Consider the following 22,356-nt stretch of genomic DNA (forward strand, 5'->3'; position numbering starts at 1 on the left):
TCCCTGACTCCCCTGTCTTTCAGTGTACCTCGAGGAAGATGGGGACGGAGCCATATTTACGGGGTGGTAGGGTGGTTATCCAAGGTTGGAATTCTAGGGATGGACCAAGATAGTGAGGAGCCGGGATCACGGTGTGGACATTGCACCTCCGTTTGTTTCCGGGGTGGCCGGTTCCCCTCTGAACGGGGAGTTTGGACCAAATTTTATTTAGGGGTGGCCTTTTGCAAGTGAGGGGTGTGGCTCGTGCTGGGTCACAGGATGGGTCACATGTGCCCCTTCCGTACGTGATAGGCCACAAAGCCGCTTTTGGAGCCCGTGCGCGACTTCGCAGAAGCTGAGGATCAGTGGGTAGCAGGAGGCTTCGCAGCTCCGGCCTTGGAGGGGTGGCCCGTGTCACCGCTTCTATTAGCCCTGTCACTAGAAATCTCTCAGCAGGTGGTTCTAAGAAGAAAAAAAAGTTTCCGTCCCTTTTTTAGTCCCTTCAAGTTCCTAGTGTAAGTGAAGCCTTCCATTGTTGCAGACTATGGTGAACCGGGGAACAGCCTCGGCTGCCATCTGTCCATTCGCCTACTCTGGCCAGCACCCCGCCCAGCTCCCGCGTTGCCTCGGCAACGACGCGGCTCGCCCCGCCCAAGCCTCGTTTCCGGTTTCAGCCCCGCCTTCTCGAGCAAGGGGCGGGCTGGGAAAGCTAGGCGAAAGTGCGGGCGCCAATCCTGGGCTACCAGATCGAGCCCCGGGGGTGGGGAGCGGGCTTGTCCCGGATCCTGCGATTCACCTCCACCACCCGGTGTTTGGGTCGGCAGATTCAGCGCTCGTCTTTGAGATTTTTTTTCTTCCAGTTTTCTTTTTTCTTTAAAAAATTAGGCTCATGATGTTTTTCACGGACTTTTTTTTTTTTTTATTACGGTAGTCAGGTTCGAACCCAGGGTCTTGCGTCTCCTAGGCAAGCGCTCTACCACTGAGCTACATCCCCATCCCCACTCTTCTTTTTTTGAAACGGTCTCATTAAGTTGCCCTAGGCAGACCTTGAGACTTGCGATCCTTCTAGAAAGCCTCCCCACCATGCCAGGCTCGTGTTTGTTAATATTGTGCATCTTATGCAACGCTGCCACGCTCAGAGAGCTTTTGGTGAAACTGCAGTCTGAAAATGGAAAGTTAGAGGCTAACAAGAGATCAGATTTCCTCTCCAGACAGAGAATCCCTCTGTTAGCATCTGTCGCCTGTACGTACTCATATATCCATTGCAGCGCTGACCGCCTTTCTTTTCAATGCCTCCGTCCCGTCACCTCCTTCTCATCAGGTTGACCTAGCCACACCAAACAGGCGTTTTGATTTCTATCATCTCCATTCTCTTCCCCGTTATCTGGACTCGTGACGAATGTGCGGGAGCCCAAGCGTAGTTACTAGACGGGGACGGGGCGGCTCTGGTTCGCGCGTGCGTGCTGCTCTGGGAGACGGCGTCCACCTCGCCCCGCCTCTCATATTCTGCAATTCCGGCGCTGCAGATTCTCTGCTCACGTTTCTTTTCCTCATAGCGTTTTCCGCTTTCTGTTCGCCTCTTTTTGTTTCGCGAAACAGTCGTCCCTAGAAATACTGAAGCCGATTTTCTGCTTTCTTAGTACGTGGCAGGTTCCTCGGTCTTTAGCGAAAGTGCGACTGCGGACGAGCGGCTACGCGCGGGGCTCGGCGGAGGCGCACTGGGGCTCCCGGCGGCGACGACTACGACGACGACGACGACAAGGAGGAGGAGAGCGAACGGAGGCGGCGCCTGAGGCAGCAGCGGAGCCCATGCCCCGGGACGGCGGGCGGGCCCGGAGAGACGAGTTCGGGGCCCGGGGCATGTCCCCAGGGCCCCCGTGAGGAGGCGACGGCGGCGATGGAGATCCCGCCGCAGGAGGCGCCGCCCGGGCCGGGCGCGGACGCCGAGGCGGACGCCGACGCCGAGGAGGCCCCCGCCGAGGCCGGGTCTCCCAGCCCAGCCTCGCCCCCGGCCGACGGGCGCCTCAAGGCTGCAGCTAAACGCGTCACGTTCCCATCGGACGAGGATATCGTGTCGGGAGCGGTGGAGCCCAAAGACCCCTGGAGACATGGTAGCTACGGCGGGGGTGCGGGAGCGGGTTCGTGGCGGTGGCGGGGGGGGACCCGCGAGTCGGGAGAGGTCGGGGTCGGGACCCGCACGGAGGTGGCATTCAGTAAATTGCACCTAATATTAATTTAAAGAGCCAGTTGCTAACTTAGAGCTGGAGCCAAGAGGGCTGTAGGGCCGGGAAGGTGGAAAGTATTGGGTTTCTGCCACCACTCCCACCCCCCGCGTCGTTAAGGACCAACGTTTTAGGATTTAAAACGCTGGGTAATTAAAAGAAAGTTGGGGGGGGGGCGGTTCGGGAAATGACTGGCAACCTTTGAATTCACCCCCAGAGAAGGATGGATAGGGCAATTGGGGAGCAACGTTGGCCTGGGAAGCGGGGGTTGGAGGAGTTCGATGTGGCCCATCGGGATAACACGACATTAAGTTGCTGGTCTGCAAGCCTCCTGCAAGGAGTGGCCATCCTGATCACTTTCTGGGCTGGAAGGAGGAAGAGGAATAAACCCAGACTGTGGCCGTAGAGTTGCCAAGTTTTGGGATTGGGAAAAGGAAGTCAAAGAAAACTCCCAAGAAAGGAGTGGGAGATGGTCAGTTTGCAGGTAACTGAGAAAGTCTAAGGTAGTGACAGGTCTTGGAATTCAAAAGAAGGGGAAAAAAAAAACCCACTTTGGCTGGGAGTGGTGATGTACATCTATAATCCCAGCTACTGAGGAGGTGGGGGTAGGAGGATAGGGTTTGTTTCTGTCTTAAAAACAAAAGTACAAACAAAAAGGGTGGGGGTGTGGCTCACAGAATAGAGCATTTTCAGGCCCTGAGTTCCATCCGAAGTACCACAGAAAGAAAACTAGAGAAAAAAGGCTCTGTGTGCAGTGCCTTCTCCTCTCACCCCATCCCCGAAAAGAAAGTCCCTTCATTCAGGAGCAGAGGGTTGCTGGTCAGTAGAAGGTGGAGGCACTGAAAGAGTTCAGTAGCTGGTGGATTCGAAGTCCCCTGGAGAGGCTGGGTCAGGGTTGGAGCTGAAGGTGCAACGGGAGGAGTGTGTGGGACCCACTGTGCTGGAAAGGTGGAAAGTCCAAGGAGACTGACACAGACCCGCCTCTGTGCTGGCAAAGCCTGTCAGTTTCCGCAGGGACAGGTCTGCTGGCCCCAGGGGTGGGGAGGCACTGTTGCCAGTCTGTGGGCATTGAGGGAATTGGTGGCTTTAAAATAAAGGTGAAAACATGGTCACTGGGAAGGGAACACAAAGGGAGCCCCTGGAAATGCCAGTGTGGCTGGTTACTATCAACGAGGCCGTGGTTAGTTTAGACTTCTGGCACTGGGATCAGCCCAGTCCTTGGACACTAGACTGCAGGGCTGTGGGTATGGCGGGGGAGGGACTGGGGCTTAGGGAAGGAAAAGTCAGCTGGACCCTGGCTGAAGGCTCTCACCTCCAGTGCAGGAAGCAGCCTCAGTTCTGCCACTCCACCAGTGGGTGACAGTAGCTGTGCCACAGGGTTGACGAGGAGAACTGTGGTTGGCCAGGCTGAGCCCTAGTGGAGTTGCAGGTGCTGTTAAGGCTGGCTCGTGGGGTGGGGCCCGGGGTGAGGGCAGTTGGAGTGCTGACTCTGGTTGGGGTACAGTTTCTGGAAGGGCTTTCAGGAAGCAGGTATCCCTCTCTCAGCTCTTGTGGTTTTTGTCTGCAAATGGAGGTGCTCGTTTCCTTGTAGTGAGGATCCCACAAGACAGGCCTTGTCAGTTCCTGTGTCACAGCTGTTACCTAGGCAAATAGGGTCTGGTTTTTCACAGCCAGTCTTGGAGACAGGAGAAAGGTCTGAGGGAGGAAGTGGAGTCTGGGAGAAGAGAAGGCCCCAGAGCTGATCCGCATTCTCTAGGGAGCTGGTGGCAGTGTCCCCTTACAGTCATCTGTTCACGGAGCTTTAGTGAGAGGTAGAAAGCTGGTCAGGATGGAGAGGAAGTGGCATGGATGGGCCTGGAGAGGGCTTGAGAACTTGACCTCAAGGGCAAAAGACTTCATGTGAAATCCTGCTCCTTTCACTTCCTGGCTTGTTACTGCTCTGCGCCTCAGTTTTCCCAACTGCAAAATGGGTGACCGCCCAGGATTGGAATCCCAGGGAACACTTGGGTGGGTGTTGGGCCTGGCGGGGAGGAGCTTGTGGAGTTGTGAGTTTGCACAGTGGGATTTGAAAGGCCAGAAGCCCAGAGGGCCTGGCAACCCCAAGGAGCAGGTTCGGACCTCTGTCCAGAGGACAGGGTAGCTGCTGACCTTGGGGCTGCAGGGTGCAGAAGAGGAACTGAGGTACAAAAGGTCAGGCAGGGCCGGTTGCGAGTGAGGGGCTTGTGTGGGGTGGGGCTGCAGGGCTCAGCGCTTGGCCTGGAGTGGGAGACTTGTAGTTGCTCTGTTAGCCCCAGGTGGCATTTGAGCTGTAGGCCCAGTGGGAAGGGTGGAGGGCACTTGGGACCTGCTGGGTGGCATGACCCCTGCCAAGACCAGGGAGATTGAGGAGCTGGCAGGTCTGAATTGAGGAGCTTAGTCACCAAAGCTGTTCTGCTTCTCATGGCCCCCCTTCCCTACAGGCCCAGATAGAGAGCCTGTGGCTGGGTAGAGGACTGGAGGTAACCTGAGCTGGTGGAAGGAATTTGGGAGGGAGGGAGGGTCTCAGGGACCAATCTCCTTGATGCCTGCCACACTGGGAGTGGGCGAGCAGGTGCCCAGCCCAGGGCATCCAGCAGGGTGACGGAGGGGCTGACCTGGGCCGAGCAGCCTGGGCCCTTGGCAGCAGTGCAGTCTTCGGCCTCTTGCTGGGCCCTGTTTCCAAATCTGTACCAAAGAGTGGTGATCTGTGCCCTGCAGACCGTCCAGAATGTCTGAGGAGATGGTGGTGGTAGGGACAGAAAAACAGAACAGGTGTGTTGCTGGCAGTGAATCTGGGTGGGGAGGCTGGGCGGAAATCAAGAGCAGAACGGGCACCTTTGGCACTGCCAGGCTGGCACGTGGGTGCCTGGGAGGGGGCTGGCTCATTGCCCCCACCGTGAGAGGCAGACCCTGCGGTCCCAGTGCTTCTGAGGGCAGGGCCGACTGGTCTCCCAAGCACAGCTGAGCTCTCTGGGCTTTGTGAGAGGAACTTGTGATCAGAGCACATGACACCGGCACGGTCCCAGAGATGGTCCCCCTCCCTCTAGTTCCGCCAGTGACTCATTGCTGGCTCTGACCAGAGTCCTGCAGTGTGTAGCAACATTGCCCCCCCAGGAGGTACCGCATGTGGAGGGGTGGCTCTGAGCGTCCACATGTGTGTCTCTGGCCACCTGAGTTTGGGAGGTAGGGAGGGTATTAGGGTGGTAGCTGCTGTTAAGACCGAGGGGGTGGCAAGCCACGCTGTTTGTCCTCCCAGGCCTGTGCTGCACTTTCTTCCCTGAAACTGGTTTGACAGGTAGAAGCCATCTGGTGGGAGGAGGGAGGAGGATCTGGTAGGCATTTGGAGTGAGTCCTGGTATCTGGGGAAAGTGGCTCAGCCTCACCTGCTGCCACTGGAGTTGGCACATTGACTGGCACTGGGCAACAATGGGATGGGCGCTGGTTCTCTGTGAGCCTTGATTTTTCTGTCTGTAAAATATAGCTGGTGCAGTTTGTCCTCCCTTGGTGACAGGGATGGTGATAGGTGACAGTAAGGATCAAGCCTTTAGCTGAGCACCATGCCTCCTGCGTCCTATTCCTGTCACCACACTCCTGTCCCACCCACAGTCACTTCGCCTCTGCGCTCATGCACTCATCCTTCTCACCAGTGACCCTGGCAGCACCCCATTTTCTCTCAGGACCTCTCCTCAAGATGCATGCCCCCACCTGACTCATGGGGACGCTGGCCTAAGGTCTGACCCAGTCTGTCTCGGGTTTCCACCTCTTGAGTTGAAGTGGATTCAAAGCGTGTCAGCCCACCAGCAGGGATAGACAGGGTGCCAAGACCCCAGCCCTCCAAAGCCACAGATGACAGCCAGCTCTCCCCAGCCAGCGCCCCGGATTCACTTACCTCCAGTTCTGGCTTTGTGTTAGCACATACCGCCCTTCAAGGGTAGAGGCCATGTACAGGCCACCTTTGTGACCCAGTACATTCACGGGACCAATGGGGACGGAGCTAGGCTTTTCTCAGCTCATACTTCACAGGGCCTTTTGGGAGGATGTCAGGTAGCTGAGCCACTTTGCGCCATTCTTCAGCACAAAGAACGGGCTCTTCCTCTGAAGTGACAGGCAGGCTCTGGTGAGCCCCAGAAAGCATGCAGATCTGGCACTCAGTGAATAGCCACTGAGTTACCAGGTGTGAGTGCATTTTTTTGGGAGCCAGACAGCGAGCACCAGCTCTGAAAGGATTAAGAACTATGGCGCTGCTTGCCTGGGGCAGGACTGCAGCATCACCCAGAGATTCCTGGCAACTTCCCAGTCCATCTGGGCTCCAGCGTGGCTATCCCTGGGCTCAGGCCCTTCCGCCCAAGATCCCAGCAGTGCCCTCTGTGCCTGAGTGAGTGCAGGTGGCTGGGACTGACCTCACACTTATCTGGAGCCCATGGTCAGACAAGCACTGAACTATCTGGTCCCAAAGGACATAGGAACTCAGGCTGCAAGAAAGCTTGCAATGCCCACTCCAAAGGCCTCTATGCCTTTGGAAATTAGTTCAGCAGGAAGGTGCCCCTGGTACCAAGTCCCAAGTAGGTTAGCAGTGAGGTAAATCCACTGAGGTCACGCCACCCACAGCAAGTGGCCAGGCTGGGGTTCATGCCCACATAGTCTGACCCCGGAGCAGGACAGTGCAGGAACCCTGTGTATGGTTGTGCTCAGGTCATCTAGACACCATGACCTGCATGAATGCAGGGCAGTTCTGGCCTCCCACGGTGTGGCAGGGCCAGGGAATGGACAGAGTAAGGGGTACTTGGGAGGTGTCGCCAGTTCCTGTGCAAATGCAGAGACCCAGGAGGGCTGGGTTGCTCCTCTGTTCTCAGTATTGGCTGCTTGTTCTGTCCTTTGGCCTTTGGGACATGCTCTTCTGGTGACGTGTAGTCTGCCTGAGCAACTTGGTGACCTGTGATCAGTCACCCATTCCATCTTCCATGTTAGATTAGGAGCTGGGGGAGATAAAATTGGCCTAGTCCCTGTCTCAGTGAAGGTCACAGTGGAGTGTGAGGGTCACCAGTAAACAGTTCTCCTCAAGCAGAGCTGAGGCCTTGGTTGAGTGGTCATGGGCACAGGCAGAGCACAGGCAGGGCAGCGACACCTGATAAAAAATCAAGGAGTCAGCCAGGTGCGGGGCAGCTGGAGGTATGTGCCAGGTCCGGTGGCAGAGGACAATGGTGGCATGTTCAAGGGACAGGAAAAAGCCAGGCTTCCGGGAGGTGGCAGTAAGGAGGCCACAGGTGAGGCTGGAGAAGACACTGAAAGCCACACAGGGATTTAAGAAGTGCCACAATGGTGATTTTAGCACTACTCTGGAGGAGGGGTCTGCAGCTCTGGCTTCACGTGGCCCTGAATTAGCTGATAGCTGACATTGACTTCATCGGGTTTTTCATTAGATTGGTCTGGCTTCAAACTGCAGTCTTCCCTGTCTCTGCCTCCCAGTAGCTAAGATTATAAGCATTAGCTATTGCTCCAACTTCCAGTGTTTACTGTCACACTTCTGAGGTGACAGTTTTCTCCCCAACCTCCCCCCTCCTTCCCTGTTGGTGCATCTTTGGCCTGCCAGGACATCCGCAGCCCTGCACAGCCTGTGACCTTGGGCACACGTACCCGCCAATGTGACCTCTTCAAGTGACTTCACCGCCATGTCCCTTCAGGACACCTAGACCCTGGTGTGGACCTGGCACCATGTATATATCCAATCACTCCTCAAATCCAGAAAATTCCAAATTCTAATGAGGAAAACATGGAGCTTATGGAGGGCCTGTGCCAGTGTCTGAGGTGGTGAGAGGCAGCCTGAGCCCAGGCAGTTCTGGCCTTGAGCGCATCACTAGGCTTCTTTGCCTCAGTATCCCAATATGGGTCTTGAGGATCAAGTTAACAAGTGTGTGGTTGCAGGCACACAGTAAGGACCTGGGGCACTGTGCGTCATCCTGCCCCAGCTCCTTCCTTTCAAAAAGTGAAATGACAGTCCGGCCTGCCCTTGTCATGAGGCCTGGAGAGCAGGTAACTTGGTGGGAGCAGTTGGTGTACGGTGATGCCAGCTCCTCCACACTCAGGCTGCATGAACTTGGGCAGGCCCTCTCAGTGGCCTGCTTTCCCTGTTGCTGAAGCCATTTTGGCAGATGAGGAGTTTATGAAAGCGTTTAGACTTCGGGGAGCAAAGAGCTGGGTGGGGGGAGCACAGAGCTAGCTGTGCGTGTTCCCTAGTCTTGAGGCTGCAGCCTCAAGACTTTAAAGGCTGGGGGCGCCTTCAAAGCCCCACAGCCCCGGCTGCAGAGGGCTTTCCATCCCTGCGCAGAAGGCCAGGGATGGTATTTGCATTTAGCTGGAGTGGAAGGGGTGGAGGGCTCCCCAGTTTCAGAAGGGGCCAGGAGGCTGGATACTGGAGGCCCATTGTCCTTCCCTGAGTCAGAAAGGAGGTACCTTAAAGGCTTGCCCCGCCTCTGTCCCCCAGCCCCTTTCATGAGTGGCTCGGTGGGGGATGGAGGGCACAGGAGGCCCTTGCAAGTAGTCTCACCATCCCTTCCCTTCCCCAGGTAGCTGTGAGGTGCTGGGCCTGAGAGGGGTAGAGGCTGGCAAGTGTCTGCTGCCAGGCTTGCTCACTTGCTGAGGTCATGTGATGTGCCCAGCACCCTGCTCCCTTCCCAGCAGGAGTCTATGTTGGTGGCTCTAGCTGGGATGGGCTCTTGGGTTGGATTGGGTGGATGGGCCCTTCTTGCACTGTGGCACTTGAGACTCGAGTGCTGCCTGTCACTGCTCCTCCCTCTGTCCAGTCTCAGGTGAGACTGCCCAGCTGCTGTCACTCATGTAAGCAGAGCTGCTGCTGATCTGAGTGGCCTCCCCTTTGTGTGCTGAGCTGGAGGAGGCTGGAGGGCGAGGCAGGCAGGAGCCAACCCCTGGGAGTGACTGTGAGCACTGGTCATGCTTCCTGGTGAGCATGTGGTGATGGGGACTGATAATCACAGCTCACTTCACAGAGCTCTGACCAGGTCTAAGTTCTGCGACATTTACTTAATCAGGCTCACAGGCCCAAGCCCACACCTCAGCCTGGTGGGCCTTTCCCCCTGCTGCCCAGTCCCCTGCCCCCCTTGCCATCCTGCTCAGCCTTCCCAAGCCAGCCCACAGCATCTTGCTCTCTTGGGTTTCCATACACCACGACACTCTATTATTGTTTGGGTCCCTCGTCCCTCATTGGACCACCTGCCTGGGAGATGGCTTCCTGTCCCTCAGGTTTCTGGGAGAAGCTCCTCCAGGAACCAGAGTGGGTGTGCTAAGAAGACCCAGGCCGGTCACTTTGGAGCTCTCATGACCTAGGCTAGAGGCCTTAGAAAGCTGGGGACAGGAAGACCAGCAAGCTCTAGGGATTATTTGTTTTTGAGACAGAGTCTCACTATGAAGCATAGGCTGGTCTGGAACTCATGATGCTCCTGGGCACTGGCCCTAGGCTCTGGGGTCCTTTATTCCTGTACTTGCTGATTCCTCAGTCCTTGACAACTAGCAGCTCTTCTGTGTCCACTTTGCGTGGTGCCAGCCCTGACTGCACCCGCTCCCAGCAGCCCCAGCCATCTTGGAGAGCAGACCCTGTTACACCGCCGTCATTTCACATCCTGCTTGGGACACCTCATTGTAGCTCAGGAGGCCCAGCATGACCCGACCCTGCCACCCTTGCTGGTCACCACTGGACTTGCCTGGCCCTGCTCCACTGGGTCCAAGCCATGGTGGCTTCCTGTCAATGCTTGAGCACGCACAGAGCTTCCCACATTGTGTACATCCTGGCATGGTGGCAGCACGCACCGAGACACCTATAGCCTGTCTTTGGGTGCAACAAACCTTCTGTCTGGCTCTGAAGGGGGCTCCGGTCAGATGGCTTCCGTCTGGCCCTATGTAGGCCTGTTTGTGCTCCTTCTCCCCAGTGGCCTCAGGAGGGCAGGAGCACTCAGGTCCATGCCACTGTGTACCTTGTGCCCAAACCACATGGCACTGTGCCAGGCCCAAGCAGGAGCCTGATAGGTAGGTGGGGGAGCAAGCACTGTGCAATGTTGGTCTCAGTGCAGGCCACGAGCAATGGGGCAGTCCCTGTGTCATGCCATCCTGGGTCTAGAGGAAGAGGTGCAGTAGAGGGGCTCCTAGCCCGCCCCCAGTGTCCCCAGCCAGCCTGGTGGGAATGCAGTTCAGGATGGGATTCAGACTTGGTGGTCCACCCTGTGTGGCAGGATAGTGCCCGAGCTCCTTTTGTAGTGTGTGTCTGTGTGCTGTCATTTCACCATCTAGGGGGATGGCAGCCCAGACCTTCCACGCTGTCATATCACAATGTGGAAGCAAGTCCTGGGAATTGATCTGCTCCCTCTAGTAACATGGCACTCACGGGTGTCGGGGTGGCCAGCCACCCACTGCCCAGCTCCAACTCTGGTGACTCTTCTTCCCTTCTCACTCCCTGTTCTGTGGCCCCTTCTGCCCCAGGCTTGGGGTCCTTGCTTTCTGGCCCAGTTCTGTTCACTTGGACCACAGTGACCAGGTGGTGCTCCATTCCTGGGGAGCCACTGCCCTTGCTGACCTTCTCTGGGTCCCTTCCCCCTGTTCTCTTCCCCTATCCCCTCTGTGACCCCACTGGACCGGGAGCCCAGGAGGCAGTGCTAGTACTGTTTCACTTCTTTCTGTGTCCCCAGCATAGCTCCAGGTACATAGTGCTCAGAGACTGCCATTCCTGCAGGGCAGAGTCGGATGGGGTGGGTGGGGCCCAGGGACAAGGCCCACATGGGGTCCTCCTTAGAGTATGCTGGCAGACTGACCCTGGGGTGCCACATCTGTTGGGCCCAATGCCTGTGCTCACTGCTCCCCAGTCTAGAGTCCCAGGCAGCACAAGCCTACCCCCCAGGGCTGGAGGGTGGCCTTGTTTTCCACGTGAGGCCACAGACTACTTACCCAGGATCAGCCTGGCACACAGGGCAGAAGCAGCTGGCCCCTGCCCTGATCCTCGGCCTCTGGCTTTGAGGGCAAGCGAAGAGGCCTGCCTGGAAGTTGTTAGTAGAAAGGTGTGAGCTGTGTGAAGGCAGCCTTCCACCTCCAGGAGCCCCGCACCCCCATCCAACTGCCCTCCTGCCTGAGCCTCACTTTCTCTTCCTGGCCCTGGGGAGAAGGCACGTGTGATCTCTCCAGAAACCATAGTGTCAAGTACCTTGGCAGTGTGCTGTCATTCTGTCCAGACCCTAAAGAAAGGTGGAAAAGTCAGAAAGCCTAAAAAAAGAAAATAGTCACTTGTTAATGTTGCCATCTGGGATTTTTTAAAATAGTTTATTGAGAACTGTTTCATGTACCTTAAAACTCACCCATTTAAAAAGCGTTGGTTTCCAGTGTTTCATGGTTGTGCAGCCATCATCACAATCAAGTTCAGAGCATTTTACTTGCCTCCAAAGGCACCCTGCCCCCTTAGCTAGCAGCCCCATCCCCCGCCCCCAACCTAGGCAATAACCAGTGCGCTTCCGGTCTGCAGAGTCTGGATGGTTCGTGTCAGTGAAACCTAGTACTGGTGGTTCTTTGGGAGCAGCTTCTTGCACTGGTGTGATGTGTTCAGAGCTTGCCCAACTTACAGCACAGCTCAGAACTGCATTCCTTTTTTTTTTTTTTTTTGCAGTACTGGGGCTTGAAGTCAGGGCCTACACCTTGAGCCACTCCACCAGCCTTTCTTGCGATGGGTTTTTTTTTTTTTTTTTTTTTTAGATAAAGTCTCACAAACTATTTGCCCAGGGCTGGCTTTGAACCATGATCCTCCTAATCTCTGCCTCCCGAGTAGCTAGGACGACAGGTGTGAGCCTCAGGCACCCAGCCCACATTCTTGTTGCTGACTGATGTTGCTGTGGGATGCGCGCATTTACTTACCTGTTTGTGCACTGAGGGATGCTTGCGCTGGACCACCGCCTGGCTATTGTACACGGTGCGGCTGTGAGCATCCATGTACACGTTTTGTGTGGGTGTTTTCCTCACCCTGAGTGGAATTGTTGGGCACATGGGTGACTGAGTGTGTAACTGAGGAACTGGCAGACTGCTTTCTACAGCAAGTGCCCACATGGCATGGTGTGGCATGGCGTACTACAGCAGCGCCGCTTGTTAGCGTCTGGACGTTGGTTTGCAGCTCTCCCGGGACTCTGAAATGGGATCACATTGGATTTGGTGGGCTTTTTCCTGATGGTGCGTGACGCTGGGCATCTTTTCACGTGCTTATTGGACACTTGAGTGTCTTTGGAGCATTTTCAGATCTCTTGCCCAGTTTTAGGCTGTGTTGTCTCTGATCACTGAGACGGATCAAGAGGTCTTTATCCGTCCCAGACACAGGGCTCCTGTTGGGTCAGGGGTATGCACATGTGTGTCTTTGGCGCCACACATGACCTGTTTCCTTCCCATTGCTTCTCTAGTGAGGTACACCGCCGTGGATGGGCTCAAGGAAAGCTGCCAGGGTACTGAGGCAGAGATGAAAGCCATGCTTTCTCACTTCATTTCCGCATTTTTAAAATAAAGCACATCATCAGACTGCATGACGTGTTCTAGCCATTTCTGCATTGCTGAGCTTGTAGGTCTCTAGTTTGGCATTGCATGAGTAATGCAGCGGTTTTTATCTTCGTCCATAAATCTTTCTATTCATCGTAGTAGCCAAGAAATTCTTAGAAAGCAACTTTACCAGGTCAAAGGAGCAATCCAGGCTCAGTGATTCATGCCTGTAATCCCAGCTACTCAGGAGGCGTAGCTGGGAGGTTCAAGGCCAGTCTGGGCAAAAGTTAGTGAGCCCCAGTCTCAGCCAATAAGAAAGTGGGCGTAGTGGCATGCAGCTGTCATTCAGCTAGGTGGGAAGCATAAATAGGAGGTTGTGGTCCACGCCAGCCCTAGCAGAAAACTCAAGAACCTATTCCAATGGCTGGAGGAATGGCTCAAGGTAGAGCACCCGCCTAGCAGTGTGCAGCCCTGAGTTCAGACCCCCGGACTGCACAAAAAAAAAAAGAACCACTTTCTCTTTTCCTGTTTCACCAGGTATTGATAGCAAAGCTCCCATCTTAGCACAAGCAGCTCATGTGCAGGTGTGCTGGGCTGAAGCCATCAGAGAGCAAAGAGGCTCCACAGTACAAGAGGGGTGTGTATTAGTGGTGGCCTGGCCTGAGTGGACTGGTTCAGCCTTACACTTGCAGATGGGGAAGCTGCTCCTGAGAGTCATGAGTCACTTGCTGAGGTCACACTCCTTTGCAGGTGGTGCATAACCAGGTGGTCCCTGGACACATCTAGCCTAACAGCTACACTCAGTCCCCGGAGCCCAGAGTTTCAGCAGGGCCCCAGCCTTCGGCATCCCCCACAGCTATGGTGGGGCCACATGGCCAGGCCCCTTGTTTTAGGGTCCTGTTTACCACATGGTGTTTTGTCCAGTAGCCTCCTGATTCCTTCAGGACCCAGTGCCACTGGGTCTTCACCTGGTCTCAGGCCACCTCTCCAGCCGTGGCCGTGCTGGCATGCACGTGCCAGACTTGGCACTGGCTGGTTGTCCTCTGGGCAGCTCCTGACCATCTGTTTCCATAGTGCTCACTGTCTGCCTCCCCTCCCCAGCTGTGCAGATGTCCTGAAGGGGGTTAGAGGTAAAGTTTTCTTTTTTGTGGTGCCGGGCGTCAAACCCAGGGCCTTGGCAGTGCTAGTTAGACAGCTTCATGACGAGCTGCATCCCCAACCCTTGGATCAGTATTGAAATGAACGAGCGAGTTGCCCACCTCTCACTTTTAATTCCTCCAGGCTGTCTGGAGCTGTTCATGCTCCTGCCTCTGCTGCTTGGCAGGCTTGGGTCACCAGCATGGGCCACTAGTCCCGGCCACATGTTCCCCTTTCTTGGTGGGCTTTGCTGTGCATCCCTCGAATCTGTAATTGTAGCACTCTGTGTTTCCCTGAGTACATTCTTTTCATGACTTGGAATTTCTGTTTGTGTGATTTGTTTGTCTCTCTAGCTTGGTCCCCAAGGACAAGGTCAGCCAGGTTGTGTGTAAAGGATGTGTGAACACCCCTGCTCTTTAGTTCCTAACAAGACCTTGGGCAGGCTGGCGGGGTTACCGCCTTGGCTAGCTGAGGAGAGGGGCGGGGCAGTTTCCATCACTGGTGCCTTTGCCAGGCCAGTGAACAGCTCCCAGTTCCTGATTCTAGAATTCCAAGCTAAAGCGCCCCAAACCCTCAGAGTCCTGCTGGCCATCTGTTGCCCCTGACTAAAGCCAGAGGCAAGTGGCCCAAAATAGCCTGCCTGCTTCTGGCAGGACTGGCTGCCTCCCTGTGGGCACCAACATTCACAGAGGCCCCTCATCTGAGCCTGGCCCTGTTACTTGCCTGAACTTACATTTGTGGCAGTGCTGGGAAGCATTGACTTAGCCAACACTTTCCAAGCACTTGGGTGCACCAACTCCATGCTGAGTCCTTACTAAATGTGCATCTGACCCTGACAGTGACCAGAACGCCAGGGTTGTCTTGGAAACTATCCCTAGCATCACCCAGCAGGACGCAGAGCAGGTACCCAGTAGAGCATCTGCTAGGTTCACTGTTGACAGGTGGGATTAAGAGGAAGAAACAGATTCCAGTATCCTGAACTTGGAGTTGGATCAGGACCCAGGGCCACAGGAGCCCAAAGCCCAGCCCTTCCCAATGCCTGAGCAAAATGAGCTGGTCTGGCAGCTCGGAGCCCGCAGGTCACGGCCCAGCTGCAGTGTCTGCACAGAGTATTGTGAGACCCTGTGGCTCTGGGTTTTGTGTTTTTTTTTTTTTGAGCTGAACTGGAACTCATTTTCCTCCTGCCTCAGGCTCCTGAGTGCTGGGATTACAGGTGCCAGCCACCATGCCTGGCCGTAAGTGTTCTTTTTGATCTTTATTTTTTTATGGTACTGGGGTTTAAACTCAGGGCCTCATGCTTGCCTTACCACTTGAGCCACACCCCCAACCCCCTGAGTGTTTTTGTTTTTTTTTTCTTGCAGTACTGGGTCTGAACTCGGGGCCTACACCTTGAGCCACTCCACCAGCCCTTTTTTGTAATGAATTCTTTCAAGATAGGGTCTCATCATGAACTATTTGCCTGGTCTGGCTCGTGATCTCTGCCTCCTGAGTAGCTATGATGACAGGTGTGAGCCACCAGCACTGGCCCCTGAGTGTTCTGTTGAAGAAGCTAGGACAAGTGGCTATGCAAACTCTTACAAAAGCTGGGTGGGGCCGGTGTAGTTGCTTGGAGTCCCAAAAGAGTGGTTAGGGTTGTGTGGGGACTGCTACGGGCCAGCAGCTGAGTAGTAGGAAGCCTAATAGCTGGCGTAGGCAGGGTACCCCCTGTGTGCAGGGCATGGTGCTAATTCCTGTGTGCATCGGCTGCTTCTGGCCCTCCGCATGCCACAGGGTCGGTGGAATTGTTGCCCCATTTCCCGCCTGAGGGAGGACCCTGAGACCCAGAGGGTGGGACTGTGCCCCCTGCCTCATGAGTGGCGAATCTGGAATGCACACCTGGGTGGGTGGCACTGAGCATGGCCCTGCCCCACACCGTGGCAGCAGAGCCTGTCTCTTCCTTCACAGATGGGCCGACTGAGGAAGGGCTCCTTCTTCCTCCACCCCACCCCCAGTGCCATGTGGGAGTTGCCAAGGGCTCTGGCTCTCCTTGGTTCCTGGTCCACACTCCTTTCAGCCCTGCACTCTTTCAGCCCCACTGTCAGCTCCCTTGGGCGCTCTTTTTCTTCCAGCCCTCACTGGTGGTGCTCCCTGGTCCCCAAGTCTTCACCTCTGCACCCTTGGTTGAGCACCCAGCCCTGGGTAAATATTTGTCTAGGGCCAGCGAGAGCAGTATTTGTCTAGGGGCGGGAGAGCAGTATTTCCAAGGAGAGGCAGCTGGTTTGGGGACAGATGCTTGGTGAGCCTCTGACTACAGCTGGTGGTTTTGTTTGCTCTACTCATCTGGCACCTTGTCGCTGAGGTGTTAGGCCCTGGACGATGATGACGTCTGTTTACAAAGTACCAGCCCCATGCTGTGGCTTTAGCCAAATGATCCCACTGACTGCTTCTAGAAGTCTCTAGGTGTGTCATGGGCTGTAGTTTCCAGATGTGATGAGAGCCAGGGCCTGTGATAATCGGGGTCTCCTGAGTTATCAGAGCCAGAATCGACTTGACTATGGGAAGTAAATGGGGGTGCTCACTAGAAGGGGCCCCGAAAGCCGGCAGGACTGGGTCTGGTGCTTACCCCAGGCCATGTGCACTTCTGTTCCTCTTTCTGTCTTCAGAGCCTTTTCTTCCACCCGGCTGGCCACAGGCCACACATGCCTGGACTTGGCGGCTGGACAGGACCACTCAGCTCAGGACCTTGGCCCAGGTGGCCTCCTTCCTGGGCCAAGTAGGCAGCAGAGGGCCTGCTCATCATGTGGGGAGTAGGACAGTTTCAGAGAAGATACCCCAGCTCTGCAAAAATGCCCAAATATGCAACATAACTCCAAAGGCCATGCCCTTACTAGGGTACTCAGTTTCCTGTGTTGAGAAGGCGCATCCATGTCACCAGGCAGAATGTCTCCAGCATCCCCACATGTACACATCCCTTAGGGGATCCTCTTCCAGCTGGGGCCTCATGGAGGCCACAAAGGAAAGTCGCCACCACCCCCCTTCATCCCAGTAGAAAACCCTGGGTGACACAGTCTTGGGTAGTTGTGTTCTGTGGTGACAATAGTCTTCACTTAGCACCAGGCTAGATGTACTTTTGAGATGGTTCAGGATTGAGCTCTGTGCCCAATCCCGGGGCAGCTGGGAGCACGGTGGAAGCCAGGACAGAGACAGGTCACGCAGCCAACGATAGCATTATGCAGCAGTGCCTGCTGGACACTGGAGTAAAAAATAAGGTGGCAGGAATGGGGATACGCTCCCAGCTTGGAGAAAGTGTTGGGCATCTCAGGCTGTCTCCAGAGGCAGGGCCACACCAACCGCAGGTCTGACCAAATGGGCTCTGAAGTCGGGCCAGCCTGTGACCACTGTGTCTGTTACAAGTGCTTCATCTCCCTGAGCCTCACGTTTGTCCTCTGGGAAGGGTGGAGGAAGGTGTCTGTCCCCCAGTGGTGGTGGTGGCCTGAGAGGTGGTCAGGAGGAGTAGTTAAGAGAAACAATTGTGAGCCAGGTACTTGTGACTCATGCCTGTAATCCCAGCTACTCAGGAAGCAGAGATCAGGAGGATTGCAGTTCAAAGCCAGCCTGGGCAAAATGTTTGCGAGATTGTATCTCAAAAAAACCCATCACAAAAAGGGCTGGTGTGGAATGACTCAAGGTGAAGGCCCTGAGTTCAAGCCCCAGTACCACCCCCCCACCAAAAAAAAAGAGCAACAACTGTGGAGCCCCATACTGCTGAGGCTTGGGTCCCAGCCCTTTTGTCATTAGCTCTGTGACCTTATATAGACTTCCTTAATTTCCCCATGCCTCACTTTCCCCATTTGAGAAAGGAGGGTAATAAGTCCTACTTTTTAGCTGGGTGTGGTGGTGCACCCCTGTTAATCCCTGAATTTAAACCCCAAAACCACCAAAAAGAAAGAAGTCCTTCCTTTTAGGATCATCCCAAGGCTCAGGACAAGACAACTGGGGCCGAGGCCAGGTTGGGGCTATGCTCTGCATGGCTCCACACATGGCGAGGCTGAGCATGGCGCTCAGCTGAGAGCCAGCTCCATCATACCCTGAGCACCTTGCGTGGCCTCCCTGACTCAAAGGAGGCCACCATCCCAGAAGGGGCTTTGAGGAATCCTGGCAGAGGAGAGGGGGTGGGGGGGGGGCTGTCCTTCCATTTTCTTGGCTGCTTCACTTGGTACTCCAGCACTGTGTATGTTTTCATCTTACCAATGAACGAGATTTAATTTTTTCCCTTTATATAATAAAAGGTAGCTTTCACAACCTCACTGTTCTGCACCTTGCTTTTCTGTCTAATGGATCTTGGGTATTGCTCCCTGTGGGCTCAGAGAGCATGTGCTCTGTGGTGGCAGCATTCCACTGCTCTGTGACCTGTGGTCCCCTGCTGGTGGAGATCAGGCTTGGTTCCAGGTCTGCATTCCCAGGCAACACTACAGAGAGAGCTCACCAGTGTAATTTCACATTGGCAAGTGTGTCTGCATGGCGAGTCTCCAGGAGTGGGGCCGCTGGATCAAAGGGCACACACGTTTATATTTGGACTGTACTGGTCTTGCCAAATGGTCCTTGAAGGGGCTGAACACCCAGCTAGTTTCACACCCAACAGCCACATGTGGCAAGCTGGCTTCCCCCAGGCTGTCCTGGAATGTGTGCTGCCCAGCCTTGGGTCGTTGTCCTTGCCAGCAGGTAGAAATGATATTTCAGCATACTTCCTTTAGCTTGTTTTTCTCTTGTGAGAATCAGTATTGAACAATTCTGAACTTCAGTTTTCCACTTTGGGGAGTGGACTGCAAGAGGCCCCCTCAGAGGGCTGTCATGGAGAGTTAGGTGAGCACCCATAGGGGAGTGGAGCCACGCAGCCATCCCAGAGCTAGGAGAGATAGGGAGGGCGTCAGCTCAGGCTCAACCCTCATCTGCTTTCACCTGGAAACATGTCCCTGAGGAGGCCGTTTGTCATCTCTGAGCCATCTGGAAGAGGGGGAGATAGTGCCTGCTTCTCAGGGCTGTTGGAAGGCAGAATGAGATCAGGTTGGTAAGTGATACAGTGCGGGAGTGGACACAGAGTAAGGCTCTGCTGAAAGCCGCTGAGGATTCTGGGAGGGGTGGGAGCAATTGGTATGTGCAAATGCAGTGGCTGGGCCTGGATTCAGACGCCAGTCAGGGATAAGGGCTTCCCCCGGGCCTCCCCCTTCCCGCATGTGAGGCAGCGCGCATGGCAGCTGTGCTTCCTGGCAGCAGGCCCAGAAACCACCACTGCAGGCTTCAAAGCAGAGGGTGTGGAGGCGGGTTCCAGCAGTGGTGGGTGGCTGTCCCCAGAAGGTGCACAAGTTGGGACACTCACTGGATCCGTAGGCTCCCCACCCCGAGAGAAGTGGCCAGTGCCTAGTGCACACGGACAACTTCTGGGGCTCTCAGGGCAAGGAGCGGGTGACGTGTGTGTACTGCGCACGCGCATCCACAGGCAAGCAGGTGCTGTGCTTCCTGGGCTCCAGGACGCCCATAGTGGCTGTGGGGGTCTCTGTGGGCGTCTTCTGCCGCTGTTCCAGGCCTGGACCCCAGGTCTGGGCTGAGCACACTCTGGCCTGCCTGGGTTGCTCAGGAAGAAGCAGGTCTCAGAAGCAGCTAAGCAGAGCCCCTTGTATCTGTGGCCTCAGCCTCTGACCCTGCCCTGAGTAGTGTGGGTAAGGGCTTGGAGTTGGGAGTGAGGCCAGCCTGCCGTTTGCTACTCAGATGTGTGGTTACACAGGGACAGGAGCTGCAGGGCAGGGCACTTACCAAGGAAGTATTGGGGACGTCCTATTTCAGGCCGGAGGAGGTATGATGGAGCAGGCTGGGCTGCAGGGCAGTGTGTCCAGGCAGGGACTGGGACCGTGTCTACCATAGCAGCTCTGACCTGGTGCCCCCACCGTGCACCACTCCTGCTACAAGCTCTGCCTCCTGCCAAGCCCTCTCCTCGCACGTACTCCATACCCAGCCTGGATTGCCGGTCCCTGCTTTGCCCTCTCACCCTCCCAGACGGTCATGAGACTTTCTCACATGCCTCTCCTGCTGGCAGAGGTCACCCTCCTTCGTGGGACTCAGGTTTGAACTCAGAGTTCACACTGGCTAAGTGCTCTACCACTTGAACCACACCTCCAGTCCATTTTGCTCTGGTTATTTATTTATTTATTTTGTGTGGCACTGGGGTTTGAACTCAGGGCTTCATGCTTGCTAGGCAGGCCTCTTCCACTTAAGCCACCCCACTAGCCCTTTTTTGTGTTGGGTACTTTCAAGATAGGGTCTCATGAATTATTTGCCCAGCCTGGCTTTGAACCTTGATCCTCCCGATTTCAGCCTCCTAAGTAGCTGGGATTACAGGTGTGAGCCACCAGTGCCCGGCCTAGATGTGACCCTTCTTGATGCTGCTCTGCATCTGTGTCCATCTCCCTGGCCATGCAGGGGGCTCTGGGACAGGGTGGCTGCTTGTTGGAATTTGTAGGATGGTTGTAGCTGCCTCAGGGGTGTTCTTACCCCCAGCTGGACCATGCACCCACCCCTCTCCTGTCAGCACAGCCACTGGCAAAGGTTTTCCAAGCTGGCCTCCCAGCAGGCTCCAAGAGGAACTCCAGGAGGACCAGGCCTGGTGCTCTGGGTCCCAGAAGCCCCACAGAGGGCACCAGAGCTCTGTGATAACCTACTTGTCTTACTGAAGGAGGGCTGTTTCCTGACCCACACAGCGTCTGTCCAGCCCAAAGCCTGGGCCCAAGGATTTCAGGGTACCAGGTGGACAGCAAGCCCTGGGTTTGTTTCTCCCTTTGCTTGCCCCAGGCTCTATGGCGATAGGAGGTCAGGAGCACTGCTGAGCGGTTCCCCACTGTGCGGTGGTGGTGGGCTGGACACATCTGGACAGCGGGGCTGGGATGTGAGTTAAAGATGGTCGAAGGTGTGCATCCGAGCACTGGCTGGGGATACAGAGTAGCACAAACTATTCTGCAGTGCTGGGGCAGGCTGCACAGCTGCACTGTTCCTTGGCCTCACGTCCTTCACCTTCCACAGGCCCTTGGTCAGCAGGTGACCTTCCCAAACATGGAGCACAGCAGGCATATCTGAGTCCCCTTCTCTATGCCTGGTGCCATGCCGGGCGGTGCTGGGGCCACAGTGCAGACTGCAGATCTCTGTTCCCAGCAGTGCTCCACACAGTGACAGCTCAGAAGGGACAGGGCTGAGGTGGGCTAGTCCAGAGGCTGGGGTGTGGCCAGTCTGGGGGTCAATGAGGGCTACTTGCTGGAGGGGACATAGCTGAGGTAGAAGAGATGGAAGAACCAGAGCATAGCATGTGACACAGAGGAGGAGTGGGAGGGGCCGAGGAGCTCTGGGGAACCTGGGCCAGGGGAGAACTTGGGATGTGGTGGCCACTGTGCTCAGTGGGAGAGGTCCAGATTCCTTAGCAAGGCTTAAAGGGACCCTGACTCTTGGCTCTGCCCAACCACCCTGCCTTATCTTGTCTCTGTCCACAGTATATACTGCCCCTCACAGAGCAGACCCCTGGGGGACAGGGCTGCCCCCACCTCTTGCCCGCCCCATCTCCCCAGCATCAGCAGAGCCGGTCACGCACAGGCCTTGGGAGTGTTTATTGAATGAGCGGCTTGCTGGTGCCTAGGTGGAATTCCCCTGGGTTCCGAGCCTGCTCAGTGGAGAACCAGAAGGGAGATTTGTTGACTTGTGGGATGAAGGAATCCTGGGTATGGCTTCAGGTCTGGCTGGATCCAGGGTCCCAGACAATGTCTTGGGACCTCTGCTTTTCTTCACAGCTGAGCTCAACTTTCCTCTGAGCTGCCGTCTTGCCCGGAGGCTGTCCCCCCAGGTAGATGGGAGATGGCTGCCAACCTCTGGAAATGGGGGCGTCTAAGTCCCCCAACAGAAGAAGGTTCCTTTTCTGATAGCTAGCACAGGCCCTGTGGCTAGCTAAGGCTTGTTCTCAAGGGACCTTCATGTACCCCATTCGATCACTGTGATGGAGGGGATACGCACACTGGGCACGTATGAGCTCTGTCCACTACTGGAGCTTTTGGGAAGGACAGTAGGGAATGGAGCAGTGTGGATGGTGCTGCCCAGGGCTCTGGGATGAGGGCATTGGGGTGACCAGGGCTGGTCTGCATGGGAGAGACAGGAAAAGACTACTCCATTGTGGCCTCGGGCTGTTCTGTCCTTTCCCAGACAACAAAATCAAGTTGTGTTACTGCAGGATGCAGCATCCACCTGGCATGGACTGCGCCTATGCACCTGCCTGTACCTCTGCTTCTGTCCCCAAGGCATGTGACCAGCAGGGGCCAGGGGAGATAGTGTCCCACAGGCCTCAAGGCATGGGAGTCCAGCCAGTTCCCAAGTGGGCCAGGTCCCTCCCCTGCTGGGACACTCCTGGCCAGACACTTCCTTGCTGGAGCCTCAAGGTCTTCATGTCTCATATGAGGTGACAGTGGCAGGGTGGGGCAGGCTG

General features: G+C 55.7%; 1 protein-coding gene across 1 annotated transcript in view; it reads left to right on the forward strand.

Annotated features, from left to right (window-relative positions):
* Nucleotides 1–1,472: 1,472 nt before the first annotated feature.
* The window catches only part of Ppp1r37 (protein phosphatase 1 regulatory subunit 37), a 35,378-nt gene continuing 14,494 nt past the window's right edge, over nt 1,473–22,356 (forward strand). The window contains exon 1 of the mRNA XM_020172969.2: nt 1,473–2,090. Coding sequence (XP_020028558.1) covers nt 1,877–2,090 — 214 coding nt within the window. The 5' untranslated portion in view covers nt 1,473–1,876. The remainder of the gene's footprint in view (nt 2,091–22,356) is intronic.

The sequence above is a fragment of the Castor canadensis genome, chromosome 16 (genome assembly GCF_047511655.1).
Source record: "Castor canadensis chromosome 16, mCasCan1.hap1v2, whole genome shotgun sequence".
Classification (NCBI taxonomy): Eukaryota; Metazoa; Chordata; class Mammalia; order Rodentia; family Castoridae; genus Castor; species Castor canadensis.